This window comes from Perca fluviatilis, chromosome 3 (assembly GCF_010015445.1).
Source record: "Perca fluviatilis chromosome 3, GENO_Pfluv_1.0, whole genome shotgun sequence".
NCBI classification, from domain to species: domain Eukaryota; kingdom Metazoa; phylum Chordata; class Actinopteri; order Perciformes; family Percidae; genus Perca; species Perca fluviatilis.
In genome coordinates, this window is record NC_053114.1 from 24,768,980 (window position 1) to 24,787,966 (window position 18,987).

The 18,987-nt window shown below is 37.7% G+C and overlaps 1 protein-coding gene across 3 annotated transcripts in view; it reads left to right on the plus strand.

Moving 5' to 3' along the window:
- tub (TUB bipartite transcription factor) overlaps window positions 1-18,789 on the plus strand; it is a 49,141-nt gene extending 30,352 nt beyond the window's left edge. For 2 of the 3 annotated variants that reach the window (XM_039795639.1, XM_039795642.1), the window contains exons 2-12: window positions 2,563-2,614; window positions 4,065-4,227; window positions 5,342-5,479; window positions 7,490-7,645; window positions 9,010-9,131; window positions 10,210-10,401; window positions 10,697-10,809; window positions 14,486-14,600; window positions 15,333-15,431; window positions 15,582-15,753; window positions 16,529-18,789. In XM_039795639.1, the coding sequence (XP_039651573.1) occupies window positions 2,563-2,614; window positions 4,065-4,227; window positions 5,342-5,479; window positions 7,490-7,645; window positions 9,010-9,131; window positions 10,210-10,401; window positions 10,697-10,809; window positions 14,486-14,600; window positions 15,333-15,431; window positions 15,582-15,753; window positions 16,529-16,662 (1,456 nt within the window). In that variant the 3' untranslated portion in view covers window positions 16,663-18,789. The remainder of the gene's footprint in view (window positions 1-2,562; window positions 2,615-4,064; window positions 4,228-5,341; window positions 5,480-7,489; window positions 7,646-9,009; window positions 9,132-10,209; window positions 10,402-10,696; window positions 10,810-14,485; window positions 14,601-15,332; window positions 15,432-15,581; window positions 15,754-16,528) is intronic. The other variant, XM_039795640.1, reaches the window with a different exon arrangement.
- Window positions 18,790-18,987: the final 198 nt, after the last annotated feature.

Here is an 18,987-nt window from a genome sequence, read left to right on the forward strand (position 1 = left end):
TACTACAGTTAATTGATTACTTGTAAAAAAAACCACAAAAAAACCCACAAACAAAACATGATATTAAAAATAGCTGCAGCCCTGTTCTCATATGGCACAACATGTGGCTAATGTTCTTTACATTCTACACAATGTGATGTGATTACATGTTCTGTACGTAGTTATTATACTGTAACTTGGATTTTGATTCTATCTCTGGGCAATATGTTACTATAATGTTTGTCTCTTTATGTTAATGTTTGCATGTTTATAAATTATCCTATAAAGAAAGCAGCTCTTGAATATATCTGTATATATTTTTTGACAGTCACTTAAAGCATTCTGTGGTGAAGAGGGAATCAGTGACCAACTTTCTTACAATCATTGTACCAACGTTGCTTGTGTGCTACCCTGACCTTTAGCTATTTGCTTAGGCCAGGGGCATTATGTCAGGGTGCAGTGCACCACCAAATTGAATAATGTTGAAGTCAATACTGATTTTGTTGTAGAGAAAGATATCACGCAGTTGTTTTAGAACAATCTGCTCAGGAAAGCAGATGCTGAGATCAGGTGTGTGCTTGATATTGTGCCGTCTATTGTGTGCTGTGCTGCTGGGGCGTGATGGTACTCTTCCTCCATTATTTCCTTTTGTCCTTGCTTTCTCTTTGCATTCAATCATATATTAAATGTGTTGCAGACACAAGAATGCTTTTGAGAGATATATACAAAAGTTCAATGTACACATGGATAGTAGCATCTGCCACATTTTTCACATTCCCCTGCAACACTACAGGGTAAACTGCTGAGAGACACTTACACTAGTAGGACTGAGGGGGTGATTACTGTAGCTAACAATGTCCATTTATCTAGTTTGTGGTGATACCGTACACACAAAGTCTCTTTCATCTATCAAAAAAGTGTGTAGGTGAAGATCAGCTGCTGCTTAGTTATCCCACAATCATAAATGTGCCTCAAAGGGCTTTTACAATCTGTGCAGCATATGCCACCCACCCTAATTAGACCCTCTGTCTCTGCCTTTCTTGAGACATACGCTGCTGTCCATATGTTTACTGGTATTGTTTCCTAAGAGTGAACCATGGATTCAAGAAAAAAAACATTGACAATGTTGTTTGCTGCAGTTATAACTTAATCTCTGTTGACATACTTGAGCAGATCTGCACATGTACCTCCAGTCACAGTCACTCGAAGCTTCTTCTTTTTTTACGCCTTCTTGTCACTTTTGCTAAATCCCAGCTTCATTTTTTTTAAAGTTGTGTGGATGTGCAAATTGACTTACAGAGCATTTAATGGACTATTGAACATTTCATAATCTGACTACTGCGGGAAAAAACATCCTAAAATCAAATTATTGGTCTCCACGAAATAAAGCAGTGTCTCAAAGAAAGGAGGAGTTAGTTTAGTAAAGGGGACATGGTTGAAGAAGGCTCTCTGTAGCCCTTTTCTGCTAAAACTCAGGACATCTTTGCTACAAGTCAGCAATGGAAATCAAGGATCCCTCAAACTGTTCCTCTTCTCTCACTAATGATCTGGGCCAGCTTTATACTATGTTTTTTGCTGGACACAATGACATCACTTACGGCATCATGTTAAAGTGATGCCTTTGATTCTGTTGCTGTTGTATTCACTGAGAAGAAGCTAACTGAGCCCTTCTGGCTCTTACTGTGTTACTGCAGGGGAGGTTTTTTTAAGGGCTGTATCTATCAAAGTACACATGCTCTCATTAAACTGCTTCGGTGCCTATTTGATGAGCCACCCAGAGGATATACACACCTTTATCCAAGATGCTATGACAGTGTTGTTAGCTCTGCAGCCCTTTCCTCTTTTACACTTATTCTGCAACTGACGGTGTGTTTTAATTGACTTTGTATCTGAAGCTATGTTGTATTGTGCTGTACACATTCTCCTGTGTGTCTTGTCCATAATATCCTGTATATTTTGTCTATCATGCTTCTTTTGTGAAGTGGAGGGTTTATGTGTGGCTGGCTATTTTATATTCATTACATGCATAAGATACATTAAGTATAAAACAATATGCACCAGATAAGTGAATACAATACATACAAGATAAGTCTTTTTTGTTACTCATGCCAAAATATAAGACTAGAAAATATTCCCTAATACTTTTAATCCTTCTGTAGTCCTACATTGTGGCAGAAACACTTGTTCAAGACAAGAATGCACAAAGATAATATAAAAACACCTTTTATACAATTGATATACTCATTTGGGTTTTCAGGGAATAATGAGTCGTGCAGGAGTAATCACAGCAGTGAGGATACTTTAGGTCTCAATGTGAAAACAAAATGTCTTGCTGCAGAAATAAATTCTTTCCTGAAGTCAACAACAAGCTTAATTACCAAATACTGTATATTAAAGGCAATGCAGCTAAAATACAGTCGGATACTGTACGTGTCCAACCTCCTGCTGCGATTTCAGAGTAGCAAGTCAATAAACTTAAGCAGTTTGGAGAGTGTCTTTATTATATTATAAACATCATTAACAGCTGAGGTGTACTTTTCGGCATTTTAACACCACTCTCTCTTTTTGCTCTTTTCTTTGCAGCACTTTAGACGATGAGGGCACCAACCTCCGACAGCAGAAACTGGACAGACAGGTAAGTCTTTGCTGTTCTTCCTAGCAGCTCTGATAATAGAGTAACACAGAGGCAAAATCAATTATAACAGGGCTGTTTTATCATGACACAAACTTCCGGTGCTCCATCATGAGGCCACAAATGGCCAGCTAGGACTTGTTATCTCTCTGAGGGGAGTTCTAATGAGAGGGTGTGTATAAATTTAGCAATAACATGCACAAAACCCAAAGCCAATCAGTATTAACTCAAGCATTCTAAATAGTGACATAGGAATTATAGCCAATAAAGGCGATAATTCTTTGGATTAATGATTTATTCAGGTATGAAATATATAAATTCTTAATTTTACATTTTACTCACCTGGTTTTTGTTATTTTTGAAGACTGAAACAACAGTGTGATGTAAAAAAAACATCTTTTCTTTGTTTATAAGTAACTTATTTGTCAAAGGGAGAGAAGCTTGCTTGTAACTGTGCATTTCAAACCTGTGCATCACCAACACATCAAAGCCTTATAGCTCAAATCCATGCTGTGTAAATGTGCCTATTGTTATCACTGTCTTGGCACAGATGTGAGCTTTACAGGGGATACTGTGGTGCTCCGGTGCTCTGTAGCCTGAATTCTCCACTAATAGAAACCTTCAATATTTGATGAGGTCTGGTTTGAAGACTTGCATATAGCTGACAGTAAGTCCAAATGAATAACTATATCCAGCCTCAGGCCAAAGTGGTTCAGGCAGCTAATCCTTAAACATCTTCAGATTGTTCTCCTGACTTAACAGATGTTAAGTGTTATCACCACTTGCTTTAAAACACTCTGCCTACAGTATGAAACTAGCTTACAAGAAAATCTGTGAGGTGATAATCACAAACAACTTCAGTTTAAAATGGAAAGCAATTTTGTATACTGTATTATGTCTGAGGACTTGTGCTTTTCACGGGAACAAGTAGAATAAAGCTTCATTGCCTCTTTAAGATATTGACATGGTTTACTGATTATAATGCCTCAGTTCCACTGCATGGTTCGGTTCGGCTCGACTCACTTTTCGTACCCAGAGATTTTCTCTATTTGGTTTTCCACTGCAGATAGCACCCCCTCAGTGTAGGCATGCAGGAAATGCAGCATAAGTGAAGTGATCATATAATCAATCAACAATTAGTGGCTAAATTGTTACATAATCACTCAGTGAGGCAATTTGGGGGTGTGAAATGTATCATGTATGTAGAAAAACCTTTAAATGCTTGGTGACTGTCAGGTTAAATATGGCCACACAAAAAAGACATTCTTTATTGTAGTAATTGGTGCTTTCTTCAGTGACTTCTGTGTCATTGTATTTTTATTTACTAATTACTTTCTTCGGATAATGATGTAGGAGGGTGTAACGTCCTCCATTTGCTGAAACTGTGCTTTTGTTAATTTTCTTTCTATCTGGGCATGTTTGTATGCATGTACACCCGTGACCTCCACAACAGCGAGCGCTCCTTGAACAGAAGCAGAAGAAGAAGAGGCAGGAGCCTCTGATGGTCCAGTCTAATGTGGACGGGAGATCTCGCACTCGTCGGACCAAACAGAGCGAGGAACAGGCTCCGCTGGTAGAATCCTACCTCAGCAGCAACAGCAGCACCATCTACCATGGTGAGCACTCCTCTGGGACTCTGTTGATTCTGGAAGCTCAAACAGAGGGTTTAGGAAACACTGTGAGCAAATAAAAAAAAAAAAAAGAGGAGCTCAGACTGCTCGTTTGATCAATTTGTCCTATTTACAGGAAGTATTTATTCTTGGGCTGAAAGAGATTATCTTCTTATATTATGTATATTTTCCCAATTATAACTGTACATTACAAGTAGCCCATTTGCCAAACATAGAACTATACAAGTTGTTGAATGAATAAAAAAAAAAGAACAGTTGCTAACATTACCATTTTAACTTAGAGCCCATGTAGAACCAACGCAACATTCTGTACCATCAATTACAGCCGCTCACACTGTGCTGCAAATCTATCCACTCGAGAGCAGAAATGGTGTTAAGACTGGGATTGATGAGGTCTTATCTACACACAGAGACCTCAGAGCAGCCATCCACTTTAATCCCCAGTTCTGAGGGCCAGTTTCTGGGCTCAAGGCCATGAACTGTCACATTTCCCGCTGAGAAAAGAGAAAATGTATTGACAAAATGTTCCCCTGCACTATGCTGATATGCTGATGGAAAGAAGGCAAAATAATAATCACCATACTTAGAGTGAATCTGAACTGTACTGCTGCATGGATGTTTACATGGCATTGAATAGCAGCCGAATATTACTCTCATGTGTATTCAAAGCAAAAATTCAATTACAATCTTTATCATTATAAGAATAATACATCTGCAACACATACTGTTAGGTTTTAATTGATTATTTAAAGATGCTTAATTCAACAGTTCCCATTTCAGTAAACAAACATTTGTTAATAAAGGTATAACTTAAAACCAGTGGAACCTTTTTAAACATCTTAACATTTATTTACTTATATTTTATTTAATGTTGTCATTTCATGCCAGAGACTTAATGAACAACACTGATATGTATTACAGTAACTGTTATATAGTAAAACCTTATTTTTATTATCTTCATACATAATGTTTCAAATTAGTTTTCTGTCAGTGTAACGTTAAACTGTGCTAAGCCCTCATTTCCATTTCTCTCCCTCTCTGTCCATCTGCTCTGATAACCCTGCATCATGCTGCTGGTCATCACCATCCCTGTGTTTAGTGCAAGAAGCTGAACAGGAGGAGGTGAAGGTGATAGCGGACACACAGCCACCTCGCTCGGCCAAAAAGGGCAAAGCATCGGCCAGCTCCACTCCCCAGACGGGCAGCAACAAGAAGGAGAGGAAGGGGAAGCACAAAGGTCAGCCTACCAGCCTGCCTATTAAGGGATAGATAAAAATGAGATGAATAGACAGGCACACTGCAAAAAAGACACACTGACTGAATGAGAGAGTAGGTGGTAAGAAAAGGTGAAAGACAACAAAAAAGACAAAATATACAGAAGATATTTGACAGTATAAACACACCAAAAGCATTTTTGTATGTATTGCTAGCAAAATTAGGATATTGTTTTTAAGCATATTTGTTCTTGGTCTTAACTTCTTCTTCGTCTAAAAAACTGATTTAAGTAATTAGAGGCAGGCTGCAGTATGAAAGAGAAGAGTCAAAATCCTTATTATCCAGCAGCTGCAACTGTCTATACAAACACTCTTTGCAATCCTCACACAATGGTTTGCCTGCTGACTTTTCAAGCCACATCTGGCAACAAACAGCCAGCGAAGCTGCCCTCTTAGCCAATGCTGTGGTGCCATACTTGTCAAAGCTCAACTGTCCATGATGATGTATGACAGTCTGAGTTTTGTCAGCCTGCTGACCCGAACAAGTGGACAAGGAAGGAAAAACTGAGTGCTGAAAAGGGGTATTCCACCCACATCTACAGTGATCTTTAACATTCACAGTGCATTAGTTCAGACTGACACTATGCAGTGTGAGTGTAATGTTGTATATTTGTCATAAAATGTATAGAATCATTACAGAACGATAATGAACTGATACACAAAGTCATACCATAATAAGCTAAGGTTTATAACAGCATCATTACAATATTTGTAAAACATAATTTTCTTACATATTACTGGTTTGTCATCTGATCTAGCACAATACAGTAGATGCTCATCTTTGGAATGACTGTGTCCCAGAAAAAAAAAAAAAAAAAGTGAATGAGATTCCACGGGGGAAAAGATTAATGAGGCCAGTAGCGCCAAACTCACTACTGATGGACCTGTCTGTCTCACTCCTTCTCCGTCTCACTCTCTGATTCTTTCAAGCACAAGTGCACTGTTTCAAGAGAGTTATTTTTACAAGCTAATATGCAATCAGCTGCATCAAGGCTACAGAATAGATGAGTACAGGTTGTTGACTTTGCTCAGAAAGAGTAATTCAAGCTGCTCCAATAATATGAATCTACATCTGAAATGATTTAATTATCTACTATCAACATAATATTAGACAAAAAAAAACTATACACACCTCTTCTTAGCAAGGCTTCCAGCAATTTAAATCTTGGAATAAAATACACAAGTTGTTTGTTTGACTAATCTGTCATACATATGTCAGAAAGAGTTACAATTTCTCCATGCACCTTCAGCCAAATTTGTATTTTGTAACGAATGCCATCAAATTTCAATTATGAAAACATACCAACAGGAATGCAACATGCTTTTTCATAAGACACTGGATTTCCACATGCGCACCTTTGAGGGAAAGGAAATAAAGGACAAGGGACCAAATTAGAAACCAACTGATTGGGTTATAGGCCTACTCAAAACAAATATTTTTCAATTTACACAGCAACACTGCACCAAATCTGGAATTTCCCCCCAAAAAAACAACCTAAAAACTGAACACTCCACTTACAGTAAAACAGTGCTGTAGAATGTCCATTTGCAGTATTCCCCTTCCCATCATCTTTGTTGTATATTTTGCACTTCTACTGTATGAAGAGAAGAAAGTAGAGAAGAGCTTGTCAGTTGTTTTGAAACTGTAGTGAACTGTGCTTGATTGCCTGAGGCAGCACGGACATAATGTTCTCTTCTCGTACACATTAGAAGCTAATTTAATAGTAAAGACAGTTAGCAAAACAATTACTTAAAACTTAAGAACAGAGCACAGAACACCCACACATACATCAGAGCAGAGTTGGGGAAATGTTATCACATTTACTCAGGCAAGTGTTGAATACATGATGGATACAACTGCTTTGTTTCGCTTCGCTGGGATTCATTTACTGTATGTTAACATGCGATAATGATTGTTGAACGGTAGTTTAGTTGTATTCTGATGGAGTCTGTCTTGTGGGATTGTGGCTCAGCAGCGATCGATGGCCTGGCTTCCCTGCAGGATGATGGTCAGATCCAGATCCTGACGGTGGGTCACCCCAGCACAGAGGAGGGCGAAGCAGAGCCCGTCATGAGCTGCACTCAGTCACAGAGTAAACAGGACCTCCGCGTCACCATGCTCAAGAAAGGTATACTGTCTGTGTTTAAGAAAGGTTCTGTCACTGCATCTGGAATAGCACAACCACAAGTCCACATATACACCCACTGCATTCTGGTCCATGCTGTGGTGTGTTAGTAGGAGGGCGAAACAGACTGAATCATCTTAGAACTTGCAACTGCAAATAGAAATGCCATTTTCAGACCCAGTGTGTGAATGATATAACGTATGATGCTGACACATATTTGTTTCTAAAAAGATTTGAAAGTTACTGTAAACATTGGTTACTAGTACACTCATTTGTTATTCCTTGGCAGTAAACAGAGATGTTGGACACATATAAATCATGCTTTTTTGTGCCTTCACTGATTGGTACAGTGTTGTGTAACTGTAATTTAAATGTATATCAAATGCATTGTATTGCATTGTGAGATGTTTTGCAAAAAGTAGTGTTTATGGACTCTATGTTATTTATTCTATTATGAGAACTTTGAGGGCCCTATATAGTGCTTAGAATGTACTTTACACTTGGACACCATACAATGGCATAAAGAGTGATTTCATAGACAGTTACAGTTTGTTTTGTTTTTGCTAAACTAGAGAGAGTCAATCATTCGGTTTTAGGCTTAAATGTAAAGAATGATAGTGACATTTTGGCTGTGTTTAAATAATTGTTGCTATCTTGTCATGACACTATAGTTTACTCTTTCAAGTAATTATTATACCATACTTTTATTGAGATTTATATAATTAATTGGCAAAAAAAACCTTGCAACTACCATATTCCTTATGCATGGCTGTAATTTGTAACTTTACACCAGATAAACAGAGATTGTTCCTTCCCACATAACATTATACCTTCTTAACATGGGTGACTGGACTCACAGATGTCTGGGAAGTTAAGTGTTTGTTGAACTGCTATTTTTGTATGCAAGCCACCTTTATTGTTTCACTAAACTACTAGTACATATTTTATATTTTAACACCTACATTTGCCATGATATCAATATGCATGGAAGTCAGATACTGAATTGCAATAGACTTTATGCAATGAAATGCTGCAAGTACTGGCCAAACTGTAGATGACAACAACAGATAATAGACAGTCCTGATATAACACCAGAGATAACAGTGACTACTAAGCCTAGATTTATTAAAAAACCCAGTGGGTGTCCACTCCTGGTTTAATCATTGGAAACGTGTGACATTGTTGCACTCACAAACATGGTGCACAAGTTACTGTATTTAATGTAAACCTCAAACTGTGAAGATGTTTTTTTCCTGAAGTTATATTGGATGAAGTAGGGATGTGTTCCTGTTGGAGGCTACAATTATTGCAGCATTTCATTATAATTTCATGTCAATTCACTATTTGTATTTTCTTTGTTTGTAAAGGTATATCCAGCAGTATGAATTTTGATGAAGAAGAGGACGACGAAGATGAAATTAGCTCCAGTTCCTCACAGCTCAACAGCAACACGAGACCAGGCTCCGCCACTAGCAAGAAGTCATGCAAGGTAAAATTCATTTTACAGCACACACTTATGCTCTCTGCATGATGCGTCTTTATTCTGCCCTGAACCAGTGGCTATTACAAATGAATGACATGCAGAAACAAATGTAGATTCACTTTTTTTTGTCTGCTGTACTCTATTTAAAACTCTATAAAGGCTTCATGGCTATAGAGAATTGTGGCTTAATGTGATACAAATAAAATGCTGTTGCCCTTTGGCATTTCTTTTCCTTATACAAACTATGTTGAATTATTTTGAGCTTTAGCTATTTCTGGGCTGTAATTTATTTATTCGCCACAAAGTAATTTTGCTGTGTATGTTACAGTGCAGATTATACTGTATGCAGGTGGTGTACCAATAATTTCATACAGACACCTGTGCCTCTAGCAGTTTGAAAGGAAAAAAAATGGTTGGAATATACACACCTGAGGTGGAGGGCCTGCATAAAGGCCCTAGTGGGCATTGATGTGCAATTTATGTAATCAAACATACTATAAGTGTAAGTATTTTGAAAATACTTGTTTTAAACAGTTTTTTGCATACTTCTTGAAGTCACCCAGCTTTGGATCTGCTTGATCTAATGTTTGAGGTTACAGATTTAAGCGACTTTGAGTCCATGAAAAGCGCTATATAAATTCAATTTATTATTATAAGTACAGAAAAATACTTTGCACATCTACAAGGTGCGTCGGAGGGGGACAAGCAGGTCAAAGTTCAGGCAAAATCTTTGCCTGAAGATGGTCTAGTACCAAAACATCGCCTACTATTAAACTTTATATGTTTTTGCAAGTTAGACAGTGTGCGGGAGTTTTCTTCGTGACTGAGGTTACAGATAAGAAATGTTGTTCTCCATTTCAGGTGTTCTCTTTGCTCCTCATTCCACTCTTATCTTTCCCTTAAGTCAAATCAATCTTCCGGTTTCTACACCAGGTCCCTATTTTAGACACAGTGTGCTCATTCTCAGTCCCATTGGACGATTTGCTCTTCAGGCTCATTAGTCTTTTCTAATTCGAATGCATCACTCACCAGTCCACCATCTCACAACGGGTCTTTGCCCTGTGTGGGCGGTTTTCACCTACAGGAGGTGGCCTCAGCACCCACTCCACCAGTCAATGAACCTGCCATCGATGTAGATGATCTTGAAGAGTTTTCTCTGAGACCTGCACCCCAGGGGGTCAGAGTTAAGTGCAGAATTACCAGAGACAAGAAAGGTATGGACAGAGGAATGTATCCCACCTACTACCTTCACCTGGAGAGAGAGGACGGCAAGAAGGTGAGATGAGTCATGCAGCGGAAACATTGTTACTGTAAACAATAACTACAAAATGTACCAATGCTTTTGGATTACTGGACATTGTGAAAACTCTGCAATAGGTAGCACAGTTTCTACAAGGTTAATAGACATTTGATGTAGCTTATCTGTCAATAATGATAATAATATATAATATACATAATATATACATAATATACATAATAATATACACAACAGAGATTGTTTTGTAGTTTGAAGCTGTGTGCGACCAAATAAGTTGATTTACTAATTTGGTTTCTGGCTTGGCTTGTCACAGGTGTTCCTGTTAGCTGGCAGGAAGAGGAAAAAGAGTAAAACATCAAATTACCTCATCTCCATCGATCCCACTGATCTGTCTCGAGGTGGAGAGAGCTTCATTGGTAAACTGAGGTAAGTCCTTAATGGCTTTGCTACATGAAACATTTTGGCATCCCACACCAGAAATTACAGTATATATATATATATTAGGGGTGGTACGGTTCACAAAACCCACGGTTTGGTTCGTATCACGGTTTTAGGGTCACGGTTTTCGGTTCAGTACGGTTCTTATTTTTTCTTTATCACTCCAGAATATACTTCAGCATATAGCTAAAATTAGCATATTGAATGCATGTTGCACAAAACGTGCACACAGTGGCAGTTCTATATTGTTTTATTTCATCATAGGTAACGTGAAATCCAAAATGTTCCCACACACCAGACTATAAACGACGCTGGCGCATCCTACAGCTTCTGGGCAGCCTCTCTCCCACTTGACATTTCTGCAGGTGACGTGACGTGACCTGCAGCGGCACCCCACTCCACTTGAGGACGGGTCGGCTCGGTGTCTCTCAAAATCGATGAAATTCTTTTAAACTGACCTTTGTCGATCTGAAATGAAGACAGATTCAGCAACTGCATGGCCTATTTCTCGCTTAAAATGTTTTCAGAAACACGTTTTGGTGAACTATTTTAGTACAATATGAGATCGTATTCTGAACGAGCCGCCATGACAGTCTGGCTTTGGAATTTAGGACCAGCCAGACCCATGTGACGCATCGTCCAATCAGCTGCCATGGGTTGCGTTTGTCACGCCCATCCCGCGCCGTCATTTCCGCAGTCAGTGTTTTAACATAGGTGTCGAAAGTGGGCACTACGGCAGTAAGAGGTTAGTGCACATTAACAGTGTACTGACGAACCGTGCCGGTACACACACGCTCGAACCGAGACTAGCGAACCGAAACGGTTCGGGTGTTTTTTCATGAACCGCATTCACCCCCTAATATAATATATATATATATATATATATATATATATATATATATATATATATATATATATATATATATATATATATACATATATATATATCAATATTATATATATATATATATATATATATATATATATATATATATATATATACATATATATATATCATGTAAAGTGTGTACATAATTCCTTATTTAACCTTTTTTTTTTACTGTCACTGCTGTTTGAGATTCAAAGTATTTAAGTTTACAAGTATTTTTTAAAACCTTGTTTTAGGCCTTGCATTTAGTGTTGATACACTTGATGAATCTTTTATTAATATTTAATGGATATTTAATCTAACTAGAATACATTTCCAAATGTAAATAATTGAAATACAACTGGCAGGGTTCAAAATGACTTAGGACTCTTGGGGGGTCCCCTAAAATGTAATTATAAAAAATACTGAATAGTACCTTGCTACACTATATACTGCAGGCAAAATTATATTGACATATTTTGAAGGTGGGATAATGGTCTTGGGATGTTTTTCATGGTTTGGGCTAGTCCCAGTATTGTAGTGGTGTCTGGAGAAGTGGATTGGCTATAATCTAACAGATAACCCTCTAATTCTGGAGCAACAAAGTTACAGCACTTTATATAAATCCCTGACATGACAAAGTGGATAACTGCTATATGTCTGCTGTTAGCTGGCAGATTATTTGGCTTCATACCTATGCTTCATACACATACAGCTAGCAAGAAACGTTGACAAACGCACTCTTCTAATCATTACGTTACACTGGGTATCTAAGTTAGTTAATGCAACTTTTGATATAGGAACACCAACTCCAAATATTTTACTATAATAAGCAATTATTATGGAGATATAAACATAATCGAAGCACTTACAGGATTTTCATTAGGGATTTCACTCTTTGTGAGGCTTCGTTTTTGCCGCGTTCAACAATAACATACGTGTTCGCGCCATAGACTGTACTGTGCGCCGGAGGACCACAACAACAATCTGTGATGCTATTAGCTGCCCTGATTGCTGCCCAATCGCGCTAGGAAATAAATAAATTATTGTTATAAATATAAAACGTCACTAAAGACCTATAATTTTCACAATCATTTTTAATGTTAAAAATATTTGTCGGGGACCCCCCAAAATCTAAAAATAAATTCTTATAGGGGGTCCCTAATGACTTATGGGGGGTCCGGGACCCCCCCAGACCCCCCTCATTTCGAACCCTGACAACTGGTGTCTAGCCCCATTCCTTCATTTATAAATTCTTATGAGCCCTATGAAAAAACTGTATGAGTAACATTTTACAGTAAGTTTCACAAAACGGCATACTGTAGCTACTGAGGAATGAATTATGAACAAATCATCATCAACTGCTAATTTATTAATATTTAACAAGTAATACTTGAACAGCATCTTCATATTCATTTTCACATAAGAAATTCATGTTCTGTACTGTTTTTACCTGACTAATGAAAATGTATAATTTGAGTAAACGTATTTGTTATGTTATTGTATATCCCTTCTGTAATTCAAAAATAATTATTTCTTTAATGTTTAATTCTTTTTTTTTTTACATAGGCCTAAATGTACATTAGCTGTAAATTATGGAAGGCCACAGTAAGAGGCATGAAGTGAGTAGAAATATAATCTTTAGAGACAGCTTTAAGGCTGCATTAGTGGCTCCATGGAAACTCCTGGGGAGTTTAATCAAATATGGCTTTGTGCAGCCTTTAATCTTTAGAGCGAGCCTGACCATTGGTCGATGCACTGCTCAAACCTTGAATGATGGCGATCTAAATTTAAATGAACAGTGACCTTTCATCCAGTGCTTCTAAACAGTCCTTGAGGGGGCTGGCCTAAATTAGGTATGGACTATAAGAGGTATACAGTCAGTTGTTTGAAGCTGTGGCTTTGAAAAACCATTTCAAACCCTTACTACTTACATACGATTCACACATTTATGTAAACCACTACCGTCAATGTCTGGGCTGCACTGTTGTGTGTGTTTTTAAGAATATGTAGTTGGATGTCAGAGGATGACAGCTACGGTGGTGGAGTTCACATAGTCAGTGCCTTAATATGACTATAACTGAGAAACGCAAACAGAGCAAAATCAGATGAAGAAATATTTCATGTCAGGAATAGCTTAAAAAGTTAATATCCCTTTGGGTTGATATGAGATTTACCCTGTGTTGTTAATGTTCAAAACATTAATGATAGCCTCTGTGCATAAAGCAACTAAATACTGCCATAGTTGTTAGAATTAGAACGCCCCCTTTCATAGTGAGGAATAATGCACCATTTGTACATTGCAGGATCAGAAGAACATTTATTTTATTTATACACAAATGCTATTTCACAACATAGGTACACTTTCTGTTTCCATAGTAAATGGTCATGAACAAGCTGTTTCGAGCTTCATCTTAGGAAGCTCCTTCTAGAAAGTCCCTTAAAGGTATATATAGCACTAGCCACTGGCCACTTGTGGTACGGTGACCCACTGTCAGGATCTGGATCTGACCATCCTCCTACTGTGAAGCCAGGCCATTGATCGCTGCTGAGCCCCAATCCCATTAGAACAAAATCCATTAGAGCACAATAACACAATGTTTTATTACTGTTCAACAATCAAAGCAACCCAAGCTGGGGTATTTAAAATGGCTGTTGTTCCTTTATATACCTTTTAAATTGCCACTAAAAGGAAAGGTTTGGCCGTTTTCTCCATCCTATAACTTGATTAGTTAGCTGGAAAGATGTACAGCTACATCTTACAGACCTCCTTAGACAGTTGTGTTTTCTTCGCAGGTCTAACCTCATGGGAACTAAGTTCACTGTGTACGACAGCGGTCTGAACCCCATGAAGAGCACCACCAGCCTTGAAGCTAGCAACTTGCGTCAAGAGATAGCAGCCATTTGCTATGTGAGTTGGTCAAAATGCTCCTTAACCCCAGGTTGTACTTAGTTTTTCATGTATTTGAAGACAAATTTTGAGCAATGAGTTGGCAACAAGAGACACTGTAATTCAGTGTGATTACAAATACAGAGATGCAATACTTGATTGTTTTTCTAATAAGCAACTTATCATGTAATAAGTTAATATGAGATGTAAAAAGGAACCAACAGGAGACCTACTGTACAACATTCAGGTGTCTGGTGGCCTTCAAAATATACAGTTTGATTTAGAGAGTCTAACAAAGGATAATCAGATTATGACATTCATGCAACAAACTGAGGATTCAGGGCATTGCCATAATTAGATTGAAATCATATTATCATCTATGCATGTATATATCCAATCAAATCTTTGTAAAGGAGAATTGCCTTAACCTTCATGGCAGACAGAGACAACTACCAATAGTCCACAATATCATAACAGTTGCTTAATTATGATGTAGCTATCAGTTCAATAACATACATTATTTGCAGAAAAGATTTTTCTTAAGTTGTGCAGTGTATAATTATTTAGATCAATAAAGTGAGTAAAATGTGTTTCTTGCTGTGATACAAATGTTGTGTAGTTTATTTAATGTGTGACATAATTGGCATACTTGATATTTAAAATAATAATAATATACCTCCATATGTATTTAAAGCATTGCAAGATTGTTGGGTGAACATGCTTACAGGACAGTTAATAATTTTTTCAATCCAGGAAACCAATGTTTTAGGATTCAAAGGACCTCGCAAAATGAGTGTCATCATTCCTGGAATGAACATGGACCACGAGAGAGTGTCTATTCGCCCGCCAAATGTATGTTACCTAATTTCTCAATAGTCACATCTGTGCTGCTAACCAATTCAACCTCTTCTAATACTTTTAATAATATAATTCAAAACATAATTGATCTGATGTCTATGATGTCCATGTCTGAAGCTGCTACTATTTTATTCTTCACTACAGGACCACGAGTCACTGCTGGCGAGGTGGCAGAACAAGAGCACAGAGAGCGTGATAGAACTTCACAACAAGACACCTGTGTGGAACGATGACACACAATCCTATGTGCTCAACTTTCACGGCCGAGTCACTCAGGCATCCGTCAAAAATTTCCAAATTATTCACGACAATGACCGTGAGTTCCATACCTCTGAACTGTTTGAGGTTCAATATCAAATTAACAGAGTACATTTGCCATGTTATAGTCATGTTGTGCAGTACAAAACAGGGATAGACGGATTATCGGCCCTGGCCGATTATCTGGCTGTTTTTTGGCAGTTTGCAGATTATCTGAATTGGCATTTTATTTGACTGATATATGATAAAGTTAATTAGCTAAAAAGTGCGCTACTTTGGCTCTGCTACAGCTCTGTGTCTGTCCCTCTGCTTCGGTCTTACTTGAGTCTCACTCACTGTCCCGCCCACAACACTATCTGACTATCTTTTAATTTGTATTAAGTTGAAAGTTTCTAATTTATTAAGTAATTGCTTAAAGCATTTAAACTAAGTTTTGTGTTGAAGTATATAACATTCCAAAATCTTAATTTTGACCAAAAGATTTTCATTTTCACTGTAAATGCATATCAGTTCCACAAATCGGTTACCGGTTTTTATTAACTAATAATAATCGATATCGGCCTTGAAAAAACAGTATTGATCGACCCCTAGTACAAAAGACCCAACCCGGCGTAGGTTTTAGTACAGCACTCCCTCTGTAACAAAGATCATGTTTGTTGCTTTTCCTTTCTATATCAAAGGGTGGAATAGTAACAAAAAAGCATAAATAGTGAGAGAAGGTAATAGCCTAGAAATCGAGACGCACCCTAGCGGCAGCAAGTGTAATTTCTTGATGTGGGTCTGGCTTGTGAGGCTAAGAAAGTAATGGAGAAATGTGTTTCCTTCCTCTGCAGCTGACTACATTGTGATGCAGTTTGGCCGTGTGGCAGAGGATGTCTTCACCATGGACTATAACTACCCAATGTGTGCACTGCAAGCCTTTGCCATTGCCCTCTCCAGCTTTGACAGCAAGTTAGCCTGTGAATAGATCCCAGCCTAAAGTTCAGTGGCGAACTGGTCCATCTGTCCTCTCAACAAGGGCTGTTAATGTATCCTTGGGGCTGGTTTGGGATCTCCGAATCACCCAGCACCTTTGAAGTCCTGCATATCCCAAAATGCTTTAGGGGCCTCAAGATTTGTGTGTGCGGCTGTGGGGGGGAGGGGGGGTTGGGAGGTTGAATGATTTTGGTCTGTGGAAGAAAACAAGCACAAAGAGTAATCCACTTTCAAAATCCAATTCCTTTGTTTTGATAACTATAGTCATTTTGTACTGTACTGGCATTCTAAAAAAACAAACACTGTTTCTTTATGTAGTAGTTAGAGAAATTTTACATTTCTTTATCTGTAAATGATTACTAACAATTTCACATCTGTAAGTTTTAAAAGTTGACTGGCTTTTATGTAATCTGCCACACAAAATTTCACTCTCTTCCTCAAGCATGAATACTGCTTATATAGTTACTGAATTAACAATAACATGCACGTTACAATATATTTATTTTGTTATTTATGTATTTATTACATGTTTTCTGTTATCATTTGCAACAATTGCTGCAGCATTGGCTCCATGGAGCTGCAAGCACATACATTAGCATCACAAATAGGAATATCTCCTGATCCCACACAAAACAACTAGCGACTTGGACGTGAACAGGGAAAAGGCATGTTACACTGTGCTGTGTACCATATATTGTGTCACAGTGTCATGTATGTGAATGTATAGGATGATGGTGCACTTTACTTTTAAGTCTGTCGTGGTATGAGATATAGCTGTACATACTTTATTGTGCCTTTGAAGACTAATTCCAGTGTAACGCTTTGGCCAAACAATGAGCTGAGCTTGAATTGGTCTTTGCTATTCTTGCTGTCCTCACATGCATTGCAGATCCTTCTCTGTAGCTACTTGTCTAATGCAGAGTTCATTAAGATTGATTAGATTGCTGGAGTTGCAAAAACCTCCAGAAGATAATAATCCAAAGTGCACATCATTGGACAACATTGTAGTGATTGGCCAGATATATTTAAATTAAATTTGGGGCCTAGAACGCATAACGCTAAAGAGGTGAATAATTATTTACATTGTACTGCAAAACCGGCAGCAGATACAATATCTACGGCACTCAGGCTTAAGGGTGTGCTCATATCTTCTGATGTCTCCTTCCTGGAAAAATAAACAAACTGAACACAGATTGACTTACTGCCATCAAACACACGGTAACAGCGTAAATCTGGCACAGCTTCAACACTTGCAGATTTCATCTCTTGCTCTTAACATCTTTGATTAATTTTCTGCTCCACTGAGGTGGAGTTTGGTACATTCCTCATCTGACTGGCAGTAAGTTTCTATATCATGTGGTTTATTGCTCTTCACATTCTTACTCAAAATAGTATTCCTCTCGTTCCTTATCGGGGAGTATTCTTTCTCAAATATATGATAGTATTTTGTATTTTATGACCATTAAAAAAAAAGAAAAAAAGCTGAATGAAGTCAAAGAACAATCTCCAATACCGCTATTGTTACTGTGGGTTATGAGGAAATCTTTATCAAATGTGCTATTCTTGTACTTAATTATGTTCTAACTATTTTAAATTTCTATTTTAAAATTGTTGATACTCTTGCTGTAAAGTCTGCTTTTCATACATGTGTCCAAGGTTCCTTCACTTTTTGTTTTTAGTGCTCTTGTTGTAATGTACAGTAAATGGTGTACAATTTACTGTGGTGGTATAGACACAGGTTAATCATGGTAAAAAAATAAAACTTCAGTGAGTCAAAATATGCATTCCTAACCCTACTCTTTTGAATGACACATTTATGAATTTGATGCTGTCTTTTACCATTTGCTCCTCTTTTAAATCAATGTAACAGTGAACATACCATCTTTTCATAAAGTCCAGTCCCAGTAAATTGGTATCAGTCATCTTGTTCTGAGTTAAACTTGCGGTTCCTAACTGGGCCAGACAATGTACTGTAACATTCACAGTAATGCTGAAATCCAGTAGCAAGATGTATCAGTTTGTTTTGTCAAATCCTGTGGATTGTTTACACCGTTAGAAACCTAAATGCTGGATGAAAAAAAGTAGAACATAAAATATACACAGAAACACTTTATTTGAAGTTTAGAAATAATCCTGTCTTTATTGTGTGAGCCTGGTATTTTTGCAACAATGTGATAAAAGGTTGCATGGCTTTTATATAAATAATATTATTATAAAAGACAATACTTTGGAGTAACTAGCTTTCCTACCACCTTGCCTAGTAGCTAATACTTCCGCAGTGGCAGTGTGATCCATTGTTTAGTAGTACCCTCTCAAC